Source organism: Alligator mississippiensis, chromosome 1 (assembly GCF_030867095.1).
Source record: "Alligator mississippiensis isolate rAllMis1 chromosome 1, rAllMis1, whole genome shotgun sequence".
Taxonomy (NCBI): Eukaryota; Metazoa; Chordata; order Crocodylia; family Alligatoridae; genus Alligator; species Alligator mississippiensis.
The window spans coordinates 265856457-265879834 of record NC_081824.1 but is presented as its reverse complement, the minus strand read 5'-3'; the positions used below and the strand labels follow the sequence as shown (position 1 = coordinate 265879834).

At 41.3% G+C, this 23378-nt stretch overlaps 1 protein-coding gene across 3 annotated transcripts in view; it reads right to left on the bottom strand.

Moving 5' to 3' along the window:
- Window positions 1-23378, bottom strand: part of EPHA6 (EPH receptor A6) — a 978007-nt gene that overhangs the window by 300594 nt on the left and 654035 nt on the right. For all 3 annotated transcript variants that reach the window (XM_019476566.2, XM_059720587.1, XM_059720588.1), the window contains one exon: window positions 6095-6219. In XM_019476566.2, coding sequence (XP_019332111.1) covers window positions 6095-6219 — 125 coding nt within the window. The remainder of the gene's footprint in view (window positions 1-6094; window positions 6220-23378) is intronic.

Genomic DNA, 23378 nt, shown 5'->3' with positions numbered 1-23378 from the left:
ATGGGAGATGTAATCTAGAAAAGGAGCCTGCTCTATAGAGGAGATTCTGGGCTCAGTGCAGATGCATTGCGTTTCCGTACAGGAAGCACTACCAAACCCTTTTTGTTCATTTTCAGATTCTTGTCATGAAATTGATCATGGGAATTGAGAGGGGAAAAAACATTCCACAATGAGCTCTACTTCAGCATATGCAAGAGATGTACACTATGTTTCTACTGAAGGATCCCTGCGGGAGGGGTTGGGACATAATAAGATCTACATCTTATACTACTTCTCCCAACAGACCTTGCCCTCTGCCATCCTTATCTGGTCTTGCAGATTTTATGGTCTACAAGCCTAAAACACTCTATGAATGTGAATTGGGTTAAAAGCAGAGTAGGAACTTCACTTAAACACAAGATGTGTTATACTGTTTGCAAGGCATCTCAAACCTTTTGAGATGAAAGATATGTTATAAAATTGTGCTCTCATTTCATAGTTATTACATTTGAGTAATAAGGCTTGGCTTAATCTATCTGGAAATAAACCATTTTTTACAGCCTTCTCTTGTGTCCTGACTCCCAGGAAAAATTGCCAGTGGCTCCCTTCCATTTCCTTACTCCACAATTTTGCATTTGGGAGGATGGCAAAATTCTCTTCCCCTTTTCCCTGACTTCATTTGTCCTAGGAGACCACCAGCAACCCTGAACTGCCCAAAATGATATTCTGTTTTACAGGAAATACTAATGTGCATTCATGATCCTTTTTTTTTTGAAAAATATAAATAGCCCAAAATGGAGTAGGGGTCCAAATGTTGTAAGCGAGTATTATGCTAAAGTTGGAGAATGTGGCAATCAAGAATGGCCAAGGTTAAGATGATTTGGAAACTTAAAAAGTAAAAGATTCAAATGATATTTTGAAAAATAGTCTAGGAAATTAAAAAAAAATGCTCTTAGCCAAGAAATTAAGGTTATGATAATATTCAGTTTGGTTATGGAAGAGCACAGAGGCAATGAAAGAGCTTTTGAAATTAGAAGTGTTTTTTTTTTTTTTGTCTAACTGACTATATTAAATCATCCTGGATTCAAATGGATAGATAATGGACACACCAAAAGATTTAATTTACAAATACCTAGTAATCCTGAGGATGGTGAATAGGAGATAGCAAAAAAATTTCTGCAGAGTAACTCATGGATCTCTGGGGTCAAATATTTATTGGATTCTTTGCATGTCTCTGCTGAGACTCACTTATCATCTAAGGTGACAAATATTGCTAAATGGACAGGTTTTGGAATGATTCATCATCTGTTAGAAACAAGATATTTCAATTTGCCAAGTCTCAAGACACAATATTATTTCAGAGGCATGATATTTTCTGTCTGATAATATCGCATAATTATTCAAGCAAATAAAAACTTTCCATCAGGCTGTAATGGAAACTCCCAGGGTTCTGGACTGAGTTTCTCACAATTTTTTTTGTTCTCTTGCCACACCAAGCCAGCTGCATACTCCTTTTTCAGGTTAAGTTCCACTCACTGCAGAACTGCACTATTGGATCCTATCTCAGAACTCTGGTAACCTGGGATATGTCTCTCCACCAAGCATAACTGGTCGTGCATTTCAGGATATGGAAGTACAAAAGTACAAGGAATATATGGAGCTAGCTAAGAATTAAGGACACAAGGGGTTTTTTATTTTTAGGCTTTTTCACTTTTAGGAGCTGATTACAATTTAAAATATTGAAGTCATGATTCTAAGCATTAACTGAGCAAGAGTTGAGGGAAGAAGCTGCTCTACAGTATCTTCTTTTGTTACCATGTATAAACGTATTTATTTCTGCATTTTGTACTCACATCTTTGAAATCCTGGTATAACTCTCCTGTTCTATATTTGTTTTCCTATGATTGTACAGAATCTTTCAGAAAAGCTATTCTATTTTTCACAGAGAAATCCTGCGCTTGACTGACTTCAGTGAAGTAACAAGTTCAGGCCCATTCACAATTGGTGCATACAGACAGGCAGAAGCCTATCCTATTTGTCATTTTTACAGTTTTTAAAATTGTATTCCTTTTCAGAAACATTTCCAACCTTTTTTGTCATATTTTCATTCCTGTTTGCATCAACATTCTTATGCAGGCACTCACAGGCATACTGGCAATACAGATATAAAACTTAAATATAGATTGTATTACTGGAAACTTCCTTTCAGCTAAAATAGGAAGCTAGATACTATTTGCATTTGTTGACTGATAACAGTTGACTGGTAACAGAAATATAGGAGGAAAAGTATATTTATATCAATATCCTTCTCACTCAAAGATACTCTCAAAGTTTATTCATATAAGCATTTAACAACTGTTAGGCTTTCTCAGCTCTATTGAATTTGGGGTATCAGATTTAGGGTGCTGTCCCAGATATGGTACTGTTAGTTGGAAGCATTCAGCTATGCACACTGTCTGTTGTGTGAATGAGAGGCATAAATGGAAAACATAAAGCATTATCTACCATATCTGTTCCATTCTTTTTCATCTCTATCAATAGTGGAGGGAAGTGAATTTTAGTAGTTGCATTTTTATGATCTCCTTCAGACTTTCCTCAGCTTGGCAAAGTGGCAATTTCACATTCACTGTGTACACAAATGTCTTTAATGTCTTGGGCTTAAGCCTGATAGATGGGCTCATTTTGAGGGCTTATAACTATTTAAGAGAGACCTAGAGTAAACAGTGCAGCAAGAATTCCATATTCAAACCTTCTGTGCCCTGTGGTACTCCAGTTAGCTATAAACTGCTACAATTTTCGAAGTCTACACTAGATGAATGTCTATGTAGTAACTCATTCATAATTCTCGATGTTGTCGTCTCACACTTTCTACATCCTTTATAGTTTTATGACAATAGTTCAATTTTCTGCTCATCATGGCTGTGGAGAATTTGGATGCTGATATTTCTAATATTGAATGTTGTCGGCAAAGCCTATGAGATTCCAGGCACTCCATCGGTGCCATTCCCATGGGCTTTTAGAAACTATTCACATTTATATTCTTTTGATTTGTGGTAGGAGCCTTCTCCTTCATCTTTGTGTACTATCTGCTTTGCATTTGGAGATTAAACTAGAATGTCTGCAGGACTGCATGCACTCCTACAGTACTATATAATCACATTTCCTATTTCAATATCATAGAAGAGCATAGGATTCACCGTAACAGACCATTGCTCTGTGTCTGCTCCTGAATCTGGCTTCCAAGAGTGATCTATGCTTGATGTTTCAAAGTGTTGTGATGTATCTTTTTTTCTATTAATGATTTTCCTATTGTTGCCTCTGCCCCTGCTTGTCTCCCAGTTTGCCTTCTAATTAGTATGGCTAGGAACACTGTGTCCTGAAGGCTCCTGACAAAAGCTGTTTTGTTCAAAACACATTGATCCAGTTCAATGAGTGACTACCAGAAAGCACTTGGGGCAAAATAACCACTAGGGAATGTCACCTGTTTCAGCCACCAGTGGGTATGGCCTGCCATGTCTAAGAGGAAAGGAATTATTTGTAATAGAAAGCTACCCATGATTCTTTATAAAGGAGAAGGAGAAAAGATTTTTCTCTGGTGAAATTGGAAAGGGCTTGTTTGACGTGTACCCTCCCATTAGAATTGTGAAACGTGTGATTCTAGCCATGTTGTACAAAGGACAAATCTCTCAGGTGTGTTTAGATTTTAGTGCAGCGTTGACACCACTAAGGGGAATTCTGGGCTGGCTTTCTTGGTAACCCGGCACTGTCCTCAGAGTATAATCTGATTTTAGAGTTTGTGCAAATATTATGCTTATAACTTAATGTATTTGCTAAACCTTAGGGGACAGATCTTTGCAACTGGGTTCCTGTTTGAGCAATTTATTTAATCTATAAAAAGAGTATTTACCTTTTTAATTCACTTTTGGATGCTTGGTTATTAATGAACAAAACAAGCATCAGCTCAAACTATCAGCTCAAAGGCTATAGGAAAAGCTGTGGTACTAAAGATCTTTCAGCACCTCTGAGAACTGTGGAAAGTTCATGCCTTCTTGATTTTGTACCAAATAAGCTAAACGACTGTCCTTTTTCTGAATAATTTCAGTGGTTGGGCTTTTTTCAAGGTGGCCCTGAACAGCATCTTTCTCATTATGCCAGCCTGCATAATCTGGGCACAGATTGGCAAATTTGTATCTTCTCAAACTGAAAAATAAGAACCCCTGATATTTATAACAAACACAATACCTCCCCTCTCCCAAATCACAACATTCTTCCCAAGCTGGATTTATATATCCTTTCTTAGGACTATTCTCCATTTCCTTGATTAAGATGTTAGCTTGGCTGTTAACAGATTTAAGATGCAGATCCCTGAAAACTAATGTATATAGGAATGAAGGGACCAATTACCACTAGTTTAATACTGCATCAAGGCCTAGTCTTCAAATAGGGGTGTGCAAAGATACATGCAGTGCTTTGTAGAAATGCAGACCCCAATTTATGTTTACATAAAATGGTCTCTGCATGTCTACATCTGGAATATGAAGCAGTGTAAATGCATCTTTGCCCATGTGGACTTGAAGGCCAGGTAACCGCATTACACTTTTTCCAGTTTAGGTAGTCAGAAGCTGGTCGACAGCCACAACAGAACAGAAGTTTGGGCACAAAGACTGCTTTAACAATGGCAGATCCTGGTCTAAGATAGGTCTGGATGGATGTAGTATCAGACTGACTAGATCTAGGTTAGACCAATGAATTGACATCAGTCCACTCATGAATCAAGATAGGTTTCTGTCTGCTGGCATCCTGGGGCAATTGCAGGCTCCCTACTAACCCCCATCTCAGGAAGCTGTGGCTTGGCTCCTCCAGCTGAGTGCCTAGCAGGCCCTGCCATCAGGCTCTCTAGCTGTCTCTAGCAGGGCTCATGAACTGCTGGTGGGGGCAGCGCCAGTGGCACATCCTGCATTCCCAGCCTCGGTTGGCAGGTCCCTTGTCCCAGTTCAGTTCAAGTCCCAGGACTGTGCGCTGGAGCTGCTCTGGTAAGGGCTCACAGGATTTCCTCCCTGGAGCCAGCACCGAGTTCTGGGCTGAAACTGCTTCCCATGCAACTGCAGAGCTCCAGTCCCTGGGGCAGGGGTAGGGGGCAGCCATGCCCTTACAGCTGCAAGGAACCCTGTGGCCCACACCCCAGACAAAGCCCACAGATCCCCCTGCTGCCCTGTGCGGGGGTGAGCATGCCTCCTTCCACTGCCTGCATACAGTTGACTACTGTCTGAACGATGAGAGGGCAGCGGTGGGAGACAGGTAGCTAACAGACAGTCAGGAATGGTGCAGCCATTCGGCTGCAATCAGTTGCCCTTGGCCATCTCTGGCATGCTGGGAGGTGTGTGGGAGCACCCCCTCCCTTCTAGCCTCTGCAAATGCAGGCTTTTGTGTGCCGTCCCCTACCAAAGGGCAAGCATGTGTTCAATTCACTGCTGATCCAATCTACACAGCTTAGAGAAACTCATGTAGATGGGACTGATTCTGCCTCAGGCTTTTTGGAAGTCTACACTTAGCCAAAGATTTTGGGCCCAGATTATAACATGATATAGTTTCTCTCTTTATGATCTTCAGAAATGGGGTATTAATTATAAACTATTTTTTCTTAAGATTACATCTAGAAAAGGTATACTGTCTAATTCTGTCTCAGGTTGTTACAAGTTAATATAACAAAATGTAATCTCAAAAATATTAAGCATAATTGTATTATACCCAAAAATATTATGCTAACATATAGTTGTTGTAGTCCATAAATTAAAAAAAAACCCAAAGCATATTAGAAATTATTATACATTTAACCAATTTTATAATCCTCAATAAAAAATTAGGCTTTTATAAACCTCTGCACCATGGTCTCATAATAGATGTGCATATCACTTGTTTTCCACTGTCCTTCAATCTGACATAAAATAAGACAACTATTAACAAAACATAAAATAGATATGTACCAAATGAAATGAACTGATTGTATGCGGGACCAAGTGATAACAACTGTAAGAGATTTTAAAAAACACAAACAAAAATGTAACACGTTGTTATGTAATATGTGATTTTGGCTGAAGCTCTAAGCAAGACCTACTTTCTCATAGTACTTGATCTCATAGTCCAGAATGGCTCCACTGGGAAAGTCAGGCTCTTGCCACGAGAGGGCAATGCTGTTCTGGGAAGCCCAGTCCTTCCTTACCATCCCAATCAAGGAGGGTGCTGAAAGGGAAAAGGATAACTAAGGGTTAAAGACAAAGTATACTGTTTATCCTTTTACTTTACTACACTTTGAGGTGCTTTATGTAACCTATTGGCATAAAAGCACGAGATGACAATTCCCTGTGAAACATGGAGTTAATGTTTAAAGTACATATCCAAAATTTTATTGTTAGAAGGCAGGGCAGGGTGGCACTTTATGGAACAACTCGTTCAGAGATGCATGCGATTTTTTTTTTGTTGTAAACTACAGCCTGCTTTGCAAGATGCTATGAAAGGATGTGCATTGTTAACATGTGGATCTGCTTTTGAAAAGGAACTCTAAAACTCTACCACTTTGTCAAACTATCTGTTTCCTAACTATATTCAGTCATGTATGTTGACTTGGACAAAAAGAGGCTGTTTGTACAACAGAACCAATGGCAGATTCTCTCCTTTGTTGAACTTTTATCAACAGAATTCTTAGGTTCCAATCAGTGACAGCTCTGCAAACCTATTTAAGATGTTACTGGGAATGTCTATAGGAGCTGCTTATTGCACAGTAGCCTAATAACACTGCGCAGTAGTGTGCCAGGCAAAAACAATGGTAATATGCTATGCACAGTAGTATTAGGATACAGTGGAGTAAGCATCACTAAAAACCCATGCACTGGTGCTACTGCACAGTAACTCTAGTTTCTGCACATTTAGTTAGTACTTCATTAAGCAAGTACTCAATTAAATGCATAGTAACTACTGCGCATTAACGAACATGTAGATGCACTCACTGAGCACATATTTTGAGGGAAAGGAGGTTGTGCCATTGTCACCAATGACATAGTTTCAGCTGCAACGAGCAGCTGAAGTTAAGAGACAAAAAAATATGAACACAGCATAAGCCAAATTAAAGACAGCTGGTATGTCCAGGGATGGATTCAGAGGTGGGTGAAATGGCAGTCACACCCCTGCTTTTTGACCAAGCCACAGGAGCAGCAGCTGGGGACTTTTTAAAGTCCCCCAAGCAGATTAGAATTCACCACCTTGTCTTCCCGTTTGTGCTCAGAGGTACATCCCACCCCCTCTCTCCTTCCTCTCTCCCTTCCCACCCCCTCTCTCCCACCCACTGCTGCTGCTGTCCCCACTTTCCCGGGGTGAGAGAAGCTCCAGAGCTACTTCTGCCCAGTTCTACCTGGGCTTCATAGAGGCCAGGCTTAGACAAGGATAGTAGTAGTGGCATGTAGTCCATGCCCAGTCTCTGGGTGTTCCCATCCAGCCCAGAAGCAGGTGCTGGGAAAGGAAACTCCTCCCACCATCACTGGCTATCCCAGGCTGAGGCTGGCCCCTGTGCAGCCCAGGTGGAGCTGGGCAGCAGCAATTCTAGAGCTCCCCTCAGGCTCTGGGACACCAGGAATAGTGGCAGCAGTGGACAGGGTAGGTGGAAGGGGAGGGGAGGAGAGGGGTGTGCCTCTGAGCAGGGAGGGGAAGGGAAGGAGGAATTCTTTACCTGCTTGGGGGGACTTAATAAAGTTCCCATCTGCTGCTTTTATGGTGCAGTCTGCTCATCCTGATGCAGGAAGTGGGGGGTGCAGCCATCCCAGCTGTGCTAGTCACAGCTCCCACTTTGCCTCTTGTGAAATCCTGGATCCATTTGTGGGCACATCCAGTTTGCCATTTTTATTTGATTTACCATGTGGGCCAAAATAAACAGATATAAATAAGAATGTAATGATTTCCTATTTTTGTAAGCTGTGGCAGTAAAATTAAAACCAAAAGGATGCTCCTTAGTAGGCAATTGAAATAAGGATATCCATAGAAAAGCCAAGTATTATAATATACTAGTTCTAAGCACTTTTCCTCTCTATAACTAGAACACAAATTACCCTACATTACTTGATCAGAATGTTCTTTCCCTCTCACACTGTGTGTGTGTGTTTAGGAACTAGATTTTTTATTTTAGAATAAATTATGTATAGTGTGGACAGCACAGGAGTCTGGAACCACTCTAGTGCAGACCCCAGGTGATTCTCTTGAGTCTTTTGGGGCACAGACAAAAGTTATATTTTTTTGCACAATCAGGCCCCTGAAAGTGCTCTACACACGTGCATGGCTGCAGAGCGCCTTTGAAGGGGCCAAGTGTATGAATAATTAAAGCGTACGTTACCATTTCCTGACTTGCGGAAAAAATCCTGGTATACAAAGTAGTCTGTGTAAAACTGATGTAGCTACATTCACAAGCTAATACCAAAAGTAGACAGCAGTTTGCAAATCAATTGACATACATCTAGCAAAACATTATTTGAATAACAAAATATATTGATATGCCTCTGAAAATGAGGAAACTTACAACTACATTTCAAACAGCAACCCTGAGCTCTGTCTTTTATCCAGATCCATTTCCTGTTGATGGTTCTAGTTATAACATAACATAAAGGCCTTCAACTAATGCATACAGCTTCAACTGATATGGGAAGATCTCAGGCCAGTATTAAGAGGGTGCCTATAATGATTTTTTGCAGGAAACAGGGTTGTGACTTTTTCCCAACATATATCTATATGGTTGAGGAAAATATTTTCCTAGGAAAAAGAAAATATTGTATAAAATAGTGGGGGAAAAATAAAGGAGGAATGAAACAGAACACTCACTATGTGGTTCACTTCATAGTATTTTTATGCTCAAATATAAAGGCACACGTTTTCCAGATAAGGTATGCAAATCAGATACAAACAACTTTCGGCCTTTTATTTGCTTACTAGTTGGAGCCCACCACTGGTCTGAATGTGACCCAAGATACTCACACACTTCTACCAACTTTTGAAATGTTCAGAAAACGCTGAGAATCCATTTTTAGAAAATCAGGTCCTTTAAGGTGTCTCAAGAAAAGCCCTAAAAAATTCAGGCACCCCAAATCACTAGTTATTTTTGAAAACATAGACCCTAGTGTATGTCAGAGGTTCAACCATAGTTCAAACACTTAATTGTCGATGAGGTGGCTGATCAGGAGGATGAAGTCCTATAATTAATTGACAATACCAAATTCCATGATTCCAGAATCTAGAACCAGCTCTGGTGCAGTACTGGGGAAGGGGCCTACAATCAACTGATTTTCAGCCCCAGGACTGCATTGGAGCTGATTGTGGGTCCCAGTCCTGGGATAACACAGGAGTCTGGAACCGCCCTAGTGCAGACCCCAGGTGATTCTCTTGAGTCTTTTGGGGTGCAGACAGAAGTTACATTGTTTTGCACAATCAGGCCCCTGAAAGTGCTCTACACACGTGCATGGCTGCAGAGTACCTCTGAAGGGGTCAATAGTGTGAAAAATTAACCCTCCTCAAATGAGGTATCAGATGAAGGTGCTCTGCTTAAGCGTGCCTTAGGGAACATGTGTTCCTTCTCTAGGGTTAATTTTTTGCATGATCAGAGTTGTGCTGATGCAGCTCAGCCCTACCCCTGGGGCTGTCATCAGGGAAGGAGCAGGGAGGGGCAAGCCAGCAGCAGGGAGATGCTACTTTCATGAGCTGCCAGCTTGCCCAAACTGAGCTGGAAGGGGTATGGCTTGGAGCCCCTCCACCTCACAGGCCTCTCCAACCACCGAGCTGAGATACTGGGGGGAGCCAGGCCAGGCCCATGAGGAAAGGGTGGCTTTAATCTAGGCCCCTCTTCCAGCTCAGGCCAGGCAAGCTGGCAGCTCATGAAAGGAACAGCTCACTACTGCTGGCTTGTCCCTCCCTCCTCCCCATTCCCTCCCTGCTGACAGCCCTGGAACCCTGCTGACAGCCCCAGGGGCACATGTCTAGGGAGAGGGGTGACTTCTTGGCTTGCTAGGTCAGCTTGATTCCCCCCCCAACAAGTGGAGGGGTGCTTACATTGATGGTGCTTTATGTGAAGTGCCATGAGTTAGAATTGGGGCCTGAATGTCAGCACTCTAAGAGTCTCCTTAAGAAAGTAAGAGACTCAAACATGGCTCTCCTCTTCTTAAATTTGGCTTATTATTTCTATGCCTTTTTTGCTTTTTTGCCATTTGATCAAATTTTTTAATGACTTCCTATGTACAACCTATGTTTGATTTTTATTTGGTTTCAGCCTTCCAGGTTCATATAGCAGTTGTTCATCATTTCAACCTCAGCCCTCTGAACTACCTCTTATGCTCCAACAAGTGCCTGTCAAACTACAGTCGTGGCACAAGAGATTATCACCTCAAATGTTCAATGTCAGAAGCAGTCTATCCCTTCTGTCTTTGAAACAACTCAAAGAGTAAAATAACAAAACAAAATTACTTTGTTCCTCACAAACCAGGAATCCTTGCCCTGTACTTGGCACTTTGAAAATATGATACCTTGGGCAATAGAACTTACACAATGTTGATCTGAGTTGCAACTAATATTTTGTCTTCCAAATCAATATTGGAATGTATACACAAAGGGAGTACTTCTTGTTTGAATCAGGGCACTGAGCACCAACCAATTTTGTCTCCCAAATTTCTATAGTTGGGAAAAACAAACACATATACTATATTATTAGCTGTCTACATTATGTTCAGAGAGCTAACACTGCTATTTATCATATACATAATGATCATGTCTCAGGGGAAACAATGATTCAGACAAGAAAGAGAACTCACAGTTATACAATCATGCTACAAAAAAGAATGATTAATAAAAAATGTTTTCAGCTCAATTACCATTTCTTCAACTGTTTCTTGTGGACAGCTTCCAAACCACTTTCTATAAGAAGGGACCCTACTTATTGTAGGGGTTTAGAGTAGCTAAAGCAGAAGTATATTATACCCTGAAGTAGGAAGTAGATGTCTATCCTTTATCTGGGAAATTTAAGTATAGGTAAATCCTGATGGGCCATTTATAACTTTCTTTAATTTACCTGTGTTTTCCTGCATTTTGTAATAAAATTCTTGAATAGTAGTGAGTCATCTTCAGTGCTGCTAACCTCCTGTTAATCTGTGTATGATAGATTTTTGTGGGGGTTTTTTAATTGTATTTTGTGTGCCAAAATAAGTGAGGCTAATTTTATGATAACGCAAGAAGAATATTAAGCAAATTTCATCAGTTCCTCTTGTTGGGGATTAGTTCTTCAGATGTGGAAGGGGCATAAATGCAGTATTAGGGTAACTAATTTTAGGTGACTTTGGCTACAGGACTGTTGCAGCCAGAAAGCAAAACGTTTTACTGTGGAGAAGAGAATACTTTCAATTTTCAGTGACAGAATAAGTCAAATGTGTCAGACATTCATTTTAACCAAGAACCTGCATATAGAAGATATTTTCAACTAGACAGTAGAAATAATTTACACACAGCTTAAGCAAAAGGTAATCCAACAAATGTGACTGCAATCTGAAAAAAGAAAACATAAAATAAGTATTACTACTTTGGGGTGACATTTTTGTTTTTGTTAATTACAGTACAAAGGTTTTCTTCTATTTTCAGATCATCTTTTGTAAACTACTGATAATTTTAAATTGAAAAACTCAGTTGGTGTGGATCACATCTTGGGCTGATATAATAAAAATAGGAAGATCTGGCTCCTTGAAAAATAGTTTTCATACCTGAATACTTATAAACTCAGAAATATAAATGGGGCCATAAGTGAATGTGATCTGCAACCTTACTTTCAAATATTTTTCTAGGAAGCAGTAAAAATCTTTATGTCTTTTCTGTTATTAGAAAACATTGTTATCCTTATGTGCTATGTCTCAACCCAGATTTCTGTAACTGGATTAAGAATTTCTGTGAAATTTGACACTGAATGCAGTGTTATCTCATCTGAGGCAATAAACAGTCTGAGATTGTATTTGTAGTCCTGCACTTGGAAAAAAAAGTTATTTCAGTGCACTGGAGAAAAACTATTGATTTTACTTCTTATTCTAAAAAAGGTCTGTAAGAAAAATAATGAGAAATAAAAAGATATTTTTTTAAAGGATTTATTTAATTTCTGTAACACATCTGAATGTACTGAAATGACATGTCTGGGTCAATAATGAAGTTTTCAGTATAATTAACCTCTTAACTATATTAAATACTACTCAGTCCTACAGGATAAATGCATTTAGGTAATATCTTTGTACTGACCTGTGAATCTTAATTGTAGAGAAGTGTATATACAAATGAAAAAAGACTATATAGTAGATGACTGGACTGGAATTCAGGAAGCTTAAGATTTATTTCTGTTTATACTGTGGAGTTTTTATATGATTTTGGACATAACACTTATTCTCTGTACCTTAGTTGTACTAATTTAAGATGGTGATACTACATCCTAATGTTAGAAGGTGCTGTGAAATACTTTCATATTATGAACAATAGGGGCTGTATAAGAGGACAGAATATTAGGGATTTTTAACAAATATTAATATGATTTAGGTATAATTTAACTTCTCATAGAAACCTTTATGTATTTTAAAGACAAAAACAAGCAGCAGAACTGAAACATCTTTGGGTTTTTACTGAACTAAATTAAAAATATTTTTCCCATCACAGAAGGCTGCTTTCAATTAGTATGGTGACTAGATAAGATACGTGATTCCTCCCATTATAGTCTCTTTATCTCCCTAATCACTTCAGTGGTAATTCACAATTATAGGACTCAGAGGATATGCTATTACTAGCACTGACGTTGGGTTCAAAGTTGAGTTGGAAGTTTAGAAACAAGAAACTGCAGCTAGTGGCTTAACAAGTTTGGGATGAAAAATAGTATTCTTGATTTATTTTCCAACACTAGCTCCATAAAGACAGCATGACATTATGTTCCCAAGCAGAACTTCATTTATTGAAAAATATGCCTCCAGCAGGTTGTAATTATGGTTTTCCCCCTCCATTTCAAATTTTTCCCCCTGCAGTTTTTCTTTGCTTGTCCAGAAACAGTGAAGGGAAACCAAGTGAGCCTAATTCTATAATTAAAAGATGGATTCTGCTGCACTAATCTAGGCAACGAGTTGTCACGCTCAAAACCCAAATATCCTTCAGGCTAAATGTAGACCTAACAACTTCTTTTCAACTCTCAGCTAGAAGCAGATCTTTTTTCCCCCCTTCCCTCTTAATTTCTCTCTCATCTGCTATCGACCTTATGAGTGAATCCTATAATTTATTCATCACACAGTGTTGCTACACACTCATACTACTCACTTTTATACATAACTTTGCAAGCTGGAGACTGCCAGGTATGCCTCACTTTCCATCTGTTACTAGAAGTTGAGGGCATGTAGATCCTCAAAGACACAGAGCCCTAACTCTGTAAAGTGTACTGGCATCCATATTAAAAGGAGAACATAAAGTTGGTACATATTATGTGGGGTGCATCCCTGCAGCAACCCCATGTGGATACTCCATTCCTACCAGTGGTAGTTGTGGATACAGAATGGCTTCTTGAAAACTGTCGTTCACAGGGTCGAGGTCGCCCTAAAAGTGGCAAATTCTAGATGAACTAACTTCAGATTAATGAAGGCTTAATCTGATCTAGCAAGGATTAACTTGATCTAGCAAAGACCTGAACAAGTTCACAGCACTGCTCTGTGGCTGGTAAAGCCCAGCCAGGCACCTGAGTCCCTGAGCTGTGCTGTTCTTACTTGCCATCTCTACCCTGACTGGGCTATTTTTACTTCTCCAGCTATGCTCCTCCCTGGACCAGGCAGCCACCTAAACCTGAGCCACATCCCGTGAATGCACTGGGAATCTTTGGAGAGACTGAGGTGGAGGGCTTCTTAATTTACATCAGAATACAAAACCAATTGAAACTCCACTCCAGTCTAAACATATCACGTATCTAGGCCCACAGTGTACTTGCTGGTACAAGTAAGTACTCACTGGGTGCATCTACATGAAATACTTTACTACACAGTAGAGCAAATTACTGAGCAGTAAGCATCCACATCTACATGTACAGATGCTTACTGCACAGTAATTTGCTCTAATCACGAATAAATTTGCTACTTGTAATTCTGGACGGGGGGAGAGGGGTAGGCTCTGTTGTTGGGGAGGGAGGGGGAAGGGAAGGGGTCTGTTTCTGTACAGGTGAATAAACTGCTTTTCAGAGAGTTGTCTGCAGTGAGTGTGGTGCTCAGGGTGCACCGTGGGGTGGAGGTCCATGAGTGGCTGTCCAGGTGGGCTACAGTGGGGAGTGTAAGAGGAGGTGGTTGGCTAGCACCTCTCACACTTGGTACCCTGGTCCATGCTGGTGGGTGCACAGCTCACCTGGGTCCTCAGCCGGGGGAGGGGAGGAAGGGGAACCTGCTGCTGCCACTATAGCTGGTGCTCCCAATGCCAGGCATCCTCTGTCTGCTACACCTCCTCCACCCATGCCTCATGGAAGAGCTCCACCTGGGCCTTGCAGGTGTTATGGAGCATGCAGGCTGCAACAATGACCTGGGGGGTATTGGCCTTGGTGAACTTGAGGCAGGCGGTGAGGGTGCACCAGTGCCCTTTGAGATGGCTGAAGGCACACTCCTCTAGGACTTGGGCCCAGCCCAGGCACCAATTGAAGTATGCCTGGCAGGGGTCCAGCTGCCCCGTGTAGGGCTGCATGAGCCAGGGGAGGAATGGGTAGGCAGATTCCCTGATGAGGAGGGGAGGGACCACCACTGAGCCCAGCTGGAGGTCCAGCACCCCAAGTGCAAAGCACCTGCTCTCCACCAAGGCTGGCAGGGCAAAGTTGTGGAACATGTGGGTGTCGTGGGTGCTGCCCACCCAGCTGATGCTCACGTTCATGGAGGCCCCACAGAGGCCGATGACAGTCTGGAGCACAACAGAGTGGAAGCCCTGTCAGTGGTAGTAGGGATGGTTGCCACAGGGTAGGCAGGTGACAGGGATGCGGGTCTCATCCAGGGCCCTGATGCACTGGGGGAAGCCCAGAGCACAGAATCCCACCACTACTGCCAGGGGGGTCATGCACCCAGAGTACAGTGTGTTCCAGCATGTCCTGGAGGGCTCCGCACATCTCCAGGATGGCCTCCCAGGTGGTGGCCTTGCCCATGCCGAAGAGGTAGCAGAGGCTGGCAGACATGACCGGCTTGAGCAGGACAATGGCCAGCTGTGTGTCCATGGGGAGGGGCCACCGCATGGTGGTGTCTTGCCACTCCAGGTGCAGGCAGAGCTGATCCAGGAGCTCCTGGAAGGTGGCCTGGGTCATCTGAAAGGACTTGAGCCACTGCTCATTGTCCCAGGTGGTCTGGCCGATGTGCAGCCACCAGTCCTGACTGGCCAGGTGGGCCCAGAGGTTGCTCTCAGAGTCTGAGGCTAGTGCGGCCATGGCATTGAAGACAGAGGCTGTGGTGACAGCTACTGTGTATTGCCACCACATTCTGCACATTGCTCCAGGCCAGGGAAGCAGGTGGCCCAGGATCAGTGCACAGGGCTGCCTTTTGAAGATGGCCACTGGTCACAGGCAGCTGTGGGTAGAGCCTCCAGCTCCCCCTGGCGGTGTCAGGGGGATGGTGCCGGTCCCCAGGGGATACGTGCAGACTGCTGCCATTAGCAACAAATCTGTTCCTGCTTCCTTGCACGTGCAGACATCTGTCTGGGGTGGGTTTACTCTGGAGTAATTTACATGTGGGCATGACTACATATACTGTAGAGTAAACCCACTGGATCAAATGCATGTGTAGTCATGCCCATTGCATGCCAAGTAAGAGGCTGCCTCATTGAAAATACAGAGAAGAATACTTTCAAATGGTGAGCAAAGTTTGATAGTGTCCTTGCTAAAGATTTTTCATTCTTATCAACTTTTCTAGGTTCCTCCAGCTGACTGCTTACAGCAATTATAAAAGAATGCTGTTTCCTGATTCCAGATTGAAACAAGCAGATTTGTGGACCTAGCCACTGGTAAAGCCCTACATATTGTGCCCTCTCATATGCATCACTCTAAGTTGTATCAGCTGAGTGGTGGCAAGAGAGAAAAAAAAGAGAGTAAACATATGCAAACTTGAAAAGGATATTTGTATTCACAAAAGAAATAAGCAGAATGGTGGACTGATGATTCCTGTTCTAAACCAAAGTGGGGATGATGGATAAAGTTCTTCAGTGGCTGATTTATCAGCAGGTGCTGGTTACCACAATCCAACCATTAATTAGAATAAAATGGTACAATATTCCATTGAATATTGAACTGCAACAAAAACAGCAAATATCACTATAGCACTGGTGGAAGGGAATATTATGACCTGGGGACAGCCTGTAATGGTATACTTGCTTGAAAAAGCCTTGTTTTCAATGAGCCTCCTAGAGTAACCTAAGAATGTATGTACGTTTATTGAAATAGAATTTGAGGTTATAGAATCATAGAAACGGAGGTTTGAAAGGGACATCAGGAGGTCATCTAGTCAAAGCACCTGCTCAAAGCAAGACCAGCCCCAACTAGATCATCCCAACTAAGGCTTTGTGTAGCTGGGTGTTAAAAACCCCCAAGGATGAAGATTTCAAAACTGCTCTGGGTAACTTGTGCCAGTGTTTTACTACCCTTCTAGTGAGAAAATTATTCCTAATATCTAACCTAACCTTCCCTTGCTGCAACTTGAGACTGTTTCTCCTTGTTCTGTCATCTATCACCACTGAGAATAGTCTAGCTCCATCCTCTTTCAACCCCCCGTTCAAGTAGTTGAAGGCTGCTGTTAAATACCTTCTCAGTTTCTTTTTCTCTAGACTAAACAAAGACCAGTTCCCTCAGTCTCTTCTAATAAGTCATGTGCCCCAGCCCTGAACCATTTTTGTTGCCCTCCATTGGCCTCTCTCCAATTTGCTCACATGCTTTCTGTAGCAGGGGCCCAAACCTGAGCACAGTCCTCCAGATGTGGCCTCACCAGTGCTGAATAGAGGAGAATAATCACTTCCCTTGACCTGCTAGCAACCCTCCTACCAATGCAGCTCAGTATACGGCTAGCTTTCTTGGCAACAAGGGCACGTTGTTGACTCATATCCAGCTTATTGTTCACTGTAACACCCAGGTCCTTTTCTGCAGAGTTGTGGCCCAGTCAGTCAGTTTCAAGCCTTTATCGATGCATAGGATTCTTCCATCCCAAATGAAGGACTTTGCACTAGTCCTTGTTGAACCTCATGAGATTTCTTTTGGCCTAATCCTTCAATTTCTCTAGGTCACTCTGAATCCCAGCCCTACCCTCCAGCATACCTACTACTCCCCACAGCTTGGTGTCATCTGCAAACTTGCTGAAGATGCACTCTATGCCATCTTCCAGGGTGTTGATGAATATATTGAAGAAAAATGGCCGTAGGGCTGTCCCCTTGGGCACTCTACTTGATACCGGCTATCAACTAGACATCAAGCCATTGATTACTATTATCTAGGCCTGATGCTTCAGCCAGTTTTCTATCCACCTTACAGTCCATTCATTCAGCCCCTTGCTTCCTTCGCTTGCCTGCGAGAACGTTGTGGGAGACCGTATCAAAACTTTGCTAAAGTCAAGGTATATTATGTACACTGCTTTCCCTGCATCCACAGAGTCAGTCATCTCACCTGAGAAAGCAATCAGTTTGGTCAGGCATGACATAGCCTTGGAGAATCTATGAGGACTGTTCCTAATCACCTTCTTCAACTCCAAGTACTTAGAAATGGATTCCTTGAGGATCTGCTCCAGGGTTATGAAAACGTAATTTATTGTGGCAAGTTCCCATTATGGAAACAGTACAATAATAAGCATGTTTCCTTCAGCATCACCACTTTAGGGACACCTGCAACCACATTACTCCACAGAATTTCCTGCTATTAAATTGATCTTTGAATTTTGAAAATGAAATAAGCAGCTTAAAAAGCAGGAGGAAATCTTTAATTGTTACATGTACTGGAATATACAAAGACCAATATATGATGTACATTAATCTAAGCAAACCTCCCTTACTTTTGTTTATATTTAAACATGAGAATCTATCCAGCTGTAGGTCATTTTCTCTCTAACATTCCTATGCAGGTCTGAAAGCGGCTTTTCTTTTAGCAAGGAAATCATGAATATTTTATCTGAACATCTTCTATGAACCTGCTGTAAAAGCTATGCCTGTTGGCATTTGCTGAGAATGTCAGAGTGAGTTACTGTAATTTAAAATCTTCAGTTAATATGCATAAGTGCATTTAGACACGTCTGATGCTGATTTAAAATATGCCTATCCAAACAATTTCCTCTTAAGCGCTTAAACATTTTTACATAGCATTTTATAATTCAGCCACATGCTATATAAATTTGCTATCATGAATTCATTTACCGAGTCACAACACAGAGAAATTAAGTGTATTAACACTTATACAATTCTAAGACTATTATCTGATTTGGTCTTCATGAGGAATCATAAGAAAAATCAACAAGTCTTCTTTAGTAGGAGATGTTTCAAAATGTGGCCAAATAATGGTTGGTTGCAACTTCTTAAAGTTTAGTTATTATAGGCAAGTTAAAAAATGACATGCATTTCTGAAACACTGACATGATTGAATAACTCACAGTCACAATCACTTGTTTCAGCCTTTGCTATATGGAGTGTGTGAAAACCTGGTTACCATCCAATATTAGGCAGGCAACCTATGTAAAATGAACTAGTAGTCTGAATTCAATTCTAGTCATCACTAACTACAGCACATTCGACAATACTCAGCACTGTTCACAGTCATTTCACCAATTCCTATGACCCTGTTACAGCTTAAGCTATGGACACTGAGTACTGGGAGGGGAGATGAAATAATTTATGACTGTGTACAGGCTCTACCAACCCTTCTGAAGTTAATGTCAAATTGTTTCATTGCAACACAATTGGGAGACCCTGGGAGTGCCTACACATGCATTAAGGCACTATTCCTAATGTGCATTAAATTCAGTACCTCCCATTTGAGGTACTATGCTTAATGCGTAGTAGCCTATTTTACTGTGCCTTAGTGTAATAGTGCATTTTTACATGATGCTTTAATTCACAATAAGATAGGCCACTGCGCATTACAGAGCACATGTAGATGCACCCTCTATCAATAAGAAAATAAGCAATGTACTAAATGGAGAATATTCCAGGGGCAAAATGAGTCTGGATGAACTACGCTGAGATTTGGATCCTCAAAGGTATCCAGGTGCCTCATTCTTATTTAAGCAGTTAACTCTCACTGAAATTAGCAGAAGTTAGGACAGGATTCAAATTGGCTCAGTAGATGCATAAATGGTATTCGGGGCCATCTTAGCTGTCTAAGTACCAAAAAACAATTCAAATTAGTTCAGCAATCCCCAAACTCATTAAGCACCTGAATGCATTGTGTACTTGCATAATGGATCACAACATTCCTTAGAAACTTACCCAGGGAGTCAATGAATGCTTTCAATTGACCTTAATAGGTACTTCTGCATCTAACTCCCAGCTAAGATCCTTCGCAAATTGTTACACTGAGGAACCCCAAATTCTGTACAGATAGGCCTTGTCCATTTGGTGAGGGAAACCCCTCCCCCCAAGCATAATACCTCTTTGGAGCCTACCTTGGGTCCCACCATCATGCAGATGGCTTTGAAGTAGTCAGAGGGGATGCAAGGGCCCTTTTGACTGCATAGAGAACCTTGGTACATAAATAGGAATCACAAACGAAAACTGCTTCAGTGGCTCCATTGACTCTATGGGTACCCTAGGCATTGAACTGAATCATAATCAAAGTGAATAATAAAATAAATTCAATATTTCAAAACACATCATCAATGTGTTTCTTCAATTAACATTTTCGAAATGAATTTTTAACAACATTTGTCAACATTGATATGATTGTTACAGACAGGAGATGTAATCCAAACAGAAGTCTCTCAACAACTTTAATAAATGGCACCTAATTGGGCTGTGCAGTGGGGTATGACAAAAGTAGTATTATAGAAGTCTTATTTAACATTTTATGAAAAAAACTAGAAGAAGTTTACCCTAAGAGAGAAAAGGTACACAATCAGAAAGAGTTATGTATACTGGTAAGGAAGAAGGTGACCTAGAAAGATCAGAAATAGGCATTAACAAGAACAAATGAACACCAGCTTTGAAAAATGCAAGCTAATATATCTGGAGAAAAATCACCCACAGAAAAATAAACCTGAGGAGTCAATTTTGAAACAGAACTAGAGAAGATACTGTACATTAATAGAAAGATAATAATAAAGTGGAAATAATTAATTAAAAGCAAAATAAAACAATGAATATTGGCCAGAAAGGATTCCCTCAAGAGTAAAGGATAAGAACTAAAAATGTCTAACTTAGCTAAGGGAGAACATTTGGTGTATATTGATCATATGAGGTAACAGATTGAACATGAGAGAAGGAAGGAATTGCTAAGTGTAGCAAATGGGAATAAATAGGAACAATGGGGAAAAATAGGGGAAACAGTTATAAAATCTATTAGAAAAAACTTTCTGCAAGGTTAGGTAGTATTTAAGTTCTTATACTCCTTTGATCATTCTGGCATCTGAGCATCTTCACATCTCTAAAGGCTTTGGAATAGTTTCCCCCCCAGCAAGTGATGGAGGACTTGCTGGGGGACAGAGGATTTGGGAAACACAAGAGTATGTTAGACAAAATGCCACAAAACAGAACATATAAATTGTTATTGGCAAGGAGATGGACTGGATGTCTAATCCTTTTTCTAGTCTAGCCTCCACACATCTGTAATGTAAAGTTCAGCAAAGAGAGTAGCTATTTCTGGAGTCTGGTGCTCAAAAAGTCTGAAAACAGCCAGTCTTGATTTTGTTATGTTTTAAAAAATAATGAATGGTCTGGGCAAATATGGATATTTTGCCCTGCCTTTCATCTTCTCAGAGCTAAAAGTAGTGGAGAGTTTAATAGTCTTCATTTGCATGAAAAGAAACACATCAAGGAAAACTTAGAAGTTTTAGTGATCAAACTGGTTGCCCATTCAGTCCACTTTGGGGTCTCTGACAGTGAGGAGTAACAAATCCTCCTAAGAAAGGTTCATGGGATGTCAGAGTGAGCAATTAAGGCAGTGATTCTCAACCATGGTGCCAGGGTATCCTTTGGTGCCACCAGATCTTTTGAAGGGTGCCCTGAGGTGTGAGGAGATAAGGAAGTAAACTAAGCAGGTAAGTGCAGGCTCAGACTTTTTCCTGCCTGGGCATTTCCCCTTCCCTGCTGCACAGCTCCCCTGCAAAGAAATAAGCACTATGATCTATAGGTTAGTTTTTGAAGTTGGGTGCCACTGAATTTACAAAAGTTATGGAGGGCTGCCTGGAGTCCAGTGAGGCATGCCTTGAGTCCAAAAGGGTTGAGATATATTGAATTAAGGAATAACATTCTCATAGGGGAGGCTTTTTAAAATTAATCTGATGATAATGCTGGGTTATAAATTGGAACTTTTGGTTTTATACTCATCCTTATAATTAGGACAGGACTGACTTTTTTTTGCAAAAGTGGGCAATACAGCTAAAGACAATGGAGAAACCCGAATGTTAATACTTAAAATTCAGAGTGTCACCAGTTTTTGTGTGGTAGTCTTTGTTGTCACAGAAATTAACTATTTGTTGACTTTTGTTTTTTCCAAGAATCTCTCTGTACTAATAGCTCCCATAGTCCCCAATCTCACCTCCGACAAGTTTTTTTTCCCCTTTCCTCCTCAGATTCCTAATTCTCTTTTTCTTCTTTCCTTGCTATCTCCCAGTTATAAGCCCTGTCAAACACCTGATTTTTTTGCCCTCCCCAGCTAACCTATTCTATTTGATCATCCACTAGCCCCAGCATTTCTTCTCCTTCTTAAAACCCCTGCCTACTCCCCTTAAAACTCTGATGTCAATTTTCCATTCCTTCTCCACCTGGTACAATTTTTTCTTCCTGCTCTTCTTTACTGGCTCTGTCCTCCAAAATGCCTTTCATGCCTTTCTTAATATCCCACAAAGCCCTCCAGCCTCAAAAAAAAAAAAAAAAAAAAAAAAAAAATTATCATCCCCATGACATACCATGCTGCTTTCAGCGGGAGAGAAAAGAAAACACTGTGGATAGGTTAACAGAGCTCATGCCCAAGAGATTTTTTCTTTTTTTGATTAGCATAGTTTTCCATCATCAAATGATTAATTTGACCTAAAACCTCAACTGGGACAAGTTTCTCAAGTCTACTGTGTAATTTCCAGGATTTGTGCATGCAAGAATGCCAATGGTGGGGTAATTGGACCAATCACACAGGACTTGCGAGACCCAGGTTCAAGTCTAAAGCTCTACCTGATTTAGACTAGGGACTCACTCACCTTTATTTCACACTTCCCAGATAAGTACCCTAACCACTAGTTTAGCAGATATGGGGGGATATGGAGGAGAGGCTCCTCAGTATCTGCAGTTCCAAGAAGAGAAAGATTGATGACATTTGTTACTAGTGCCTGAGACAGGACAGGCCCTGTGGGTGGTTGTGGCACCTCCTAGAGACCGCCTTACTCCTGTCCCACCCCAGGTCCTCTGTATAACCCCACTTTCTACCATGCCTGCCATGACTTGGTGCTCCTCTGGCTTCCTGTTACACTTCTTGAACAATGCTCTTTCTTCCAAGATGTGTGGAATTCTAGTTCAATTCCCTCTTTCTGTCTGAAGACATTCAACTCCACATCCGTCTTGTTTCCCACCTCCTTCAAGAGTGTTCTCACTACCAAACTACAGGTTGTGCTAGGTGAGGACACTGTCTACTTCTTTTGTTGCATCTGTGTGATTGTGCAGAAAACAATTCAGGATTCATTGGATCAGAAGGAGAAGGCACAGAAGGGGACGTGTCTCTGCTGCCTAATAAGTAGGGCAAAGGAAATCAAAGAATCATAGAATAGCAGGGCTGGAAGGGACCTCAGAAAGCCATCTAGTCCAATCCCTGTGCTCAAGACATGATCATCCCTGACCAAACCATCCCAGGCAAGTATCTGCCTAACTTATTCTTAAAAATTCCCAGAGATGGAGACTCCACAACCTCTCTGAGTAGCCTATTCCAATGCTTCATTGCCCTCATAGTGAGAAAGTTCTTCCCACTATCTATCCTAAATTTCCCTTGATGCAATTTAAGACCATTAGTCCTTGTCCTGTCTGCAGCAGCCATGGAGAATAGGCTAGTTCCATCCTCTTTGTCACCACTCTTCAGATATTGGAAGACTGTTATCAACATCCCACCCTAATCTTGTCTACTCAAGACAACCCAATAGTTCTTTCAGCCTATTCTCATAAGTAATGTTTTCCAGGCCTCCATCATTTTTGTT